Below are 5,236 nucleotides of genomic sequence, written 5' to 3'. Positions count from 1 at the left end.
GAAGGACTGTCACATAGATTAAATATGTTAAAAGGATTGTGGTTAGGATTGTTTAGGGCAGAACTTTTAAAAAGTGCGTTTGAAACACGAGTTATAGGAGTCATCTTAAGGAGAAAAAATTCCATTATGTACTAACTTTGGGATGTGGTGGGTATTTTTTTGTCTTGGAGATTCAGAATATTACAAAGAAACAAAGGGTGGACAGGAGAAGGGGAAAAATTAGTAGAGACACTATTTAGGAAGTACTTGCAGTGGTCCAGATGGGAGATGCAGAGGGACTGCAGGGCATCGTGGCCCCTATCTCCTGCAGGTGAGCAAGGTGTGTCTGATGCTACACGTGGAAGGAGAGGAAGATCAGCTGCTTGGGGCAAGCTAAGCATGTGGCCAGACTTAGTAACCCAGACACGCCTTAGGTAAAACCACCAGGATCTGGGCAAACCAGTCAAATGGGTGCGCCCCTAAGCAGCCAATGGCCTACCCTGGAAGGAATTGGGTTCAAACTGTGATTATGGAAGATCCTAAGCATTCCTACCTCTAATCCAGGGATGTTATATTCTTCATGACCATGTAAGGAGGTTCCTAACCAGTGGATAGCCCGTTGCTCACCAGGCTGAGAGCTACTCATACCTTCGCACTTGGAGTCTCTTGGCCAAAGAGCCCTTTACAGAACTTCCAGCCTAGTAATTTTGGTCTTCTTTCCAAGGAGCCCTAAAGTTCCCCAAAGCTGCCTTTGTGTCAACTGCAAGGGCAGAGATGGGACTACATAAATTCTTGAAGTCCCTGCTTCACTTACAACAGTTCTGATTTTGTTTGGCCAAACTTTGATATGGTTTGATTTACACTTTTAGAAAAGTCTATTGTAGAGATAATGGATTATGAGGGAAGTAGAGGCATGAGAAGAGGCAATGAGACTAGTTAACAGGCTGTTCCATTAGTGTAGGTGAGAAACGAATAGCATGTGTTTTGTCCAATTTGGTTTAAACATAGCGTTTGCTTATGCTTATAAAGACCATGGGGTGTGTGTGTGTGTGTGTGTGTGTGTGTGTGTGTGTGTGTGTGTGTAAAACAGTGCAAGGAATTTGTAATGAATGATTTTCTAATGTTTCTAAAAAATGCAAGGCACATGACCACAACCAATATTCTGTCCTAGGTATGGATTTTCCATTCAGGTTCTACTGACATTAGCTCTTTTCTTAGAGATCTTTCCAAGCTTTGGGTGGTCGGTTGTAAGTTCACTTTCATGACTTTTTCCAGTCTCGGGTCTCCCATACTATGTATCACACAGGTGTGGGAAGAATGTTCTAGGTTTTATTCTGCCTCTTGTTCGTGTTCCACTTGCTAGTTAATTGGAGTACACCATCAGCAGGTCCCCTTCACACCACTTTCTCAGGCCATAATTAAGAAATTCAAATGTCAATTGCAAAGATTTTTCTCACATGCTTTTACCTTTTTTGAGCCAGTTGATAATTGTTTCAAAATCATTTCACTCTGGGAATGCCAACTTAAGGTTTCAGGATATTAAAATACCAAAGTTGTATTCCTAGTATCTCAACCACCACTTCTCCGCCTCTATACATCCCCCTTTCTTTCTTCCTCATCCAAATAATAAATGCGCTGCTCTCTATTAAACATCTACGATGCACTTTATATATTTTATCTCATTTGACCTTTATAATGGAGATTGGGAGCAGTAGCCCCATTTTACTGTTGAGAAACCAAGGCTCAGAGAGGTCAAGATACCTGCTTAAGGTCACACAACTAGTAAGTGGCAGGATAAGAAATTGCATTTGGATTTGTCAAACTCCCTATTTGGTATCACTTTCTGTCCTCCTGTATCTCAAACTTGGGTATGGGTACCCCTGGATGAGAGCACATGTAAAACTGTTAGCAGTCATGGGGGATCTACTAGACCACCCACACTACACACTACCTAAACACTATGGGGAGGAGGTAAATATTTTAAAATATTCTCATGGTAAAACAAACTAGCTCATAATATGGGCTGGAATACATATTTTCAAAAGAATTTTTAAAGATGGAACTGAAATTGCAATGAAATCTGGTGCTTTTTGAGGGAGCTTTGAGCCAAGTTCCTACACTCCTAGGAATATCAGTTTGTTCTATATGGTTCTGTATACCATTAGGGTTACACCATGGAAAAGAAACTTTGCTTATACCTTGCTACTCCCCCTTGCAGAAAACATTATGTAAAGTTCTAAACTCAGTTCTTGTCTAATATTTTTCTAAATTTTATTATAGTGGTTTCCTCCATTCACATGGTCCTATCTCTAGCTTCCAACCTCTCTTTTGATACATACCATTGATTTGCTTATTCATTAGTTCAAGAGAACTTGACTGTGCACCTATTAATAACCTACAGGATATCTCTACCTCCATGTGTGTCTAGAAACATCTAACCAAACACTTAAAAATGAAATTCCTTATTCACCCCTTCTAAAATGTTCCTTCTCAAAAAATTTTACTGCTCTTTTTCCAATCATTCATGCTTGAAACATGAAAATTCCCTTGGACTCCACGTTTGCCTTCATTATGACGTTTGTAGAGTTGGAAACATCAGCTGCCTAGTTGCCACCCTCCTTTTCCTTTGTGGCTTCCCCAGATCAGTCCCTTATTGGTCCTTGCTTAGATCAGTGGTTCTCAGATGGGCAATTTTGCCACCCCACCCCCACCCCCCCGCCCCAGGGAACAGTTGGCAATGTCCGGAGACACTTTTGTTTGTCACAACTGGCATCTAGTGGGTAGAGACCAGGGATGCTGTTAAACATCCTGTAACGTATAGGACAGCCCCCTACAACACTGAGCCCCCGAAGTCAAAAGTGTTGTGGTTGAGAAACCCTGGCCTGGTCCATGGGAAAATCCTGTTCACTGGGTTCCTCCTCTCTGCTTCTGCTTCATCTTCCATGCAGCTGCTACCTTAAGGTTTCTAAAGCATATATCTTCTGATGTCATTCCACTGCTGACACCCTCAATGGTTCCTAGCAAACTTCTAAGCCTGTCATTCAAGATTCTCCAAAATAGGTCTAGTCTTAGTTCCCGCTCCCTCCCTTCATGCCACACCATCACACCACACTTCTTACACCTGGTCTTCTCCCAGGCGGTATCCTCTGCCCTTGAAGCCTTTATTGTTCTCTTCCTCACCCTCACCCCTCCTATCACTGTCTATCAAAATCCTGCCCCTCCTTCCAGCCCAACCTCAAAGGCTATCTTACTTTCTAAAGCCTTTCTTGATTCCCCCAAATGGCATTAACTCTTCCCAACTCTTCCCTCTATGGGCTGCCGCCATCGCCAAGTTGTATTCCCCTGAGGACAGCAGCTGCACCTGGCTGCTTGCACTCAGATCCCCACGACACCGAGCCTCACCTGGCGTGTTTCAGAGTGGCCATTAAGAGGGGAGAGTTGGGAGGAATGCGGAAGGAAGGGGGCATTCACTCAAGGAGGGGCAGAGGGGAGCCTGCAGGGGCACAGGGGGTCTGACCACAGTGCTGAAAGCTGCCAGCTCAGCTTCATCTGCTTTCTGAACTTCCATCTTCCATCATGAGGTCACTGCAGCTGCCCCAGTTCACTCCTCCTCTCCCCCCTCTTCTTCCTTCCCTCCTTCTTTCCTTCTCTCCCTTCCTTCCTTTCTTTCTTTTAGAACATTCATTCTCAAAGAAAGGAGCAGTGATATACTACCAAGGGGATAAAAATTAATTCTTAGAATATGAAAAAAAACCCTTAGCAATTACAATGGTGTGTGGCCCTCCAAAGCTCCACCCTACCCAAAGAAATCTTATTAATTTCTCTCGTTAGGGATAATTTACATTTTAAGTTATGTTTTCTCTTTGCAGGGGATGGGGTGGTGGCAATAATTTAATTTAAAGGTAGAGAAACATTGTATTAGAAACATTGTATAAGGTGAAGGGTATAAGCATAATGTGCCTACACACACATATGTTTTTAAAACCCATGGGAAAAAAAATAAAACCCGTGGAAAACTTTTTAAAGGCTCAATTCTTTCATTTGTAAATAATTAGAGAAAATATAAAGTATTGCAAGCTTGGTTGTGATTCACTCACATACTACTTTCTCCGTTTTGTCAATAAGAAAAATGAGGCGCAGAGAAATGACTGTATTCATTCATCAGGATCTCAGCGGAGGGGGTCCTGTCTAGTGTGAGCCTGGCCCGTGTGCCAGCCATTCCCCCCGCGGGTCACATCTCGCCCTCTCTTCTGCCCGTGTCCCCTCACCGGCCCCGCCATGGTATCGCTCGATTTTTTTGGACGATGTGCAGCGGATGAACAAGCGGCAGCTCTATTATCAAGTCCTAAATTTTGGAAAGATTGTCTCCTCGGCACTAATGCTCTGGAAGGGGTTAACGGTTAGAACTGGAAGTGGAAGTCCAGCTGTGGTGTTGCTCAGCGGCAGCATGGAACGTGCATTCCATAGAGGAGATTTTCTCTTTCTAGCAAATCGAGTTGAAGATCATCCCGTAGGAGTGGAAGAAATTGTTGTTTTTAGGATAGAAGGAAGAGAGGTTCCTATAGTTCACCGAGTCTTGAAGATTCATGAAAAGCAAAATGGACGTATGAAGTTTCTGACCAAAGGAGATAACAGTGTGGTTGATGACCGAGGCCTGTATAAACAAGGACAACACTGGCTAGAGAAGAACGATGTTGTGAGGAGAGCGAGGGGATTTGTTCCTTACGTTGGGATTGTGACGATCCTCATGAATGACGATCCTAAATTTCAGTGTGCAGTACTCTTTTTGCTGGTCCATTGTGAGTAAGAAGTCTGCCTTGCTGTTCCTGGAAGATGCTGTACTTTTTGTTCCTGAATGTTTGGAGTAGATACCGATCTGTGGTTGGTGGAATGGAGAACACATGTTGGAGCTTCTTGGTAGCACTGGTTTGCATTAAGTTTATGTTTCCATGCCAGAGTACGTGTGGGCGGGTGTATGTGCACCACAGCGTGCACTCGAGGGGACTTTCAATCACAGAATTCCATATGTTGTCATTGTCACACTTTCGCATTTTTGTACATCAGTGAATTTTTTCTATTAAAAGGTTGAGCCAAAAAAAAAAAAAAAAAAAAAAAAAGATCTCAGTGGAGTGCCTATAAATTCACAGGGTTTTCAGGGTTTAAGAGAACAAACTCGAGTAAAGTATTGATACTTAGGAGCAAGACGGCACATGTTAGGCATCAGTAATATAGCCACTAGCATCAGCATCATTATTAT

At 43.0% G+C, this 5,236-nt stretch overlaps 1 protein-coding gene across 1 annotated transcript; it reads left to right on the top strand.

Moving 5' to 3' along the window:
• Positions 1 to 4,278: 4,278 nt before the first annotated feature.
• Positions 4,279 to 4,896, top strand: LOC137770271 (signal peptidase complex catalytic subunit SEC11A-like). Its single transcript, XM_068552858.1, has 2 exons — positions 4,279 to 4,714; positions 4,758 to 4,896. The coding sequence occupies exons 1-2, from the start codon at positions 4,295 to 4,297 to the stop codon at positions 4,845 to 4,847; spliced, it is 510 nt and encodes a 169-aa protein (XP_068408959.1). The 5' UTR covers positions 4,279 to 4,294; the 3' UTR covers positions 4,848 to 4,896.
• The last annotated feature ends 340 nt before the right edge of the window (positions 4,897 to 5,236 follow it).

Source organism: Eschrichtius robustus, chromosome 10 (genome assembly GCF_028021215.1).
Source record: "Eschrichtius robustus isolate mEscRob2 chromosome 10, mEscRob2.pri, whole genome shotgun sequence".
Lineage (NCBI taxonomy): Eukaryota > Metazoa > Chordata > Mammalia > Artiodactyla > Eschrichtiidae > Eschrichtius > Eschrichtius robustus.
This window is presented reverse-complemented; position numbering and strand designations above follow the sequence as displayed.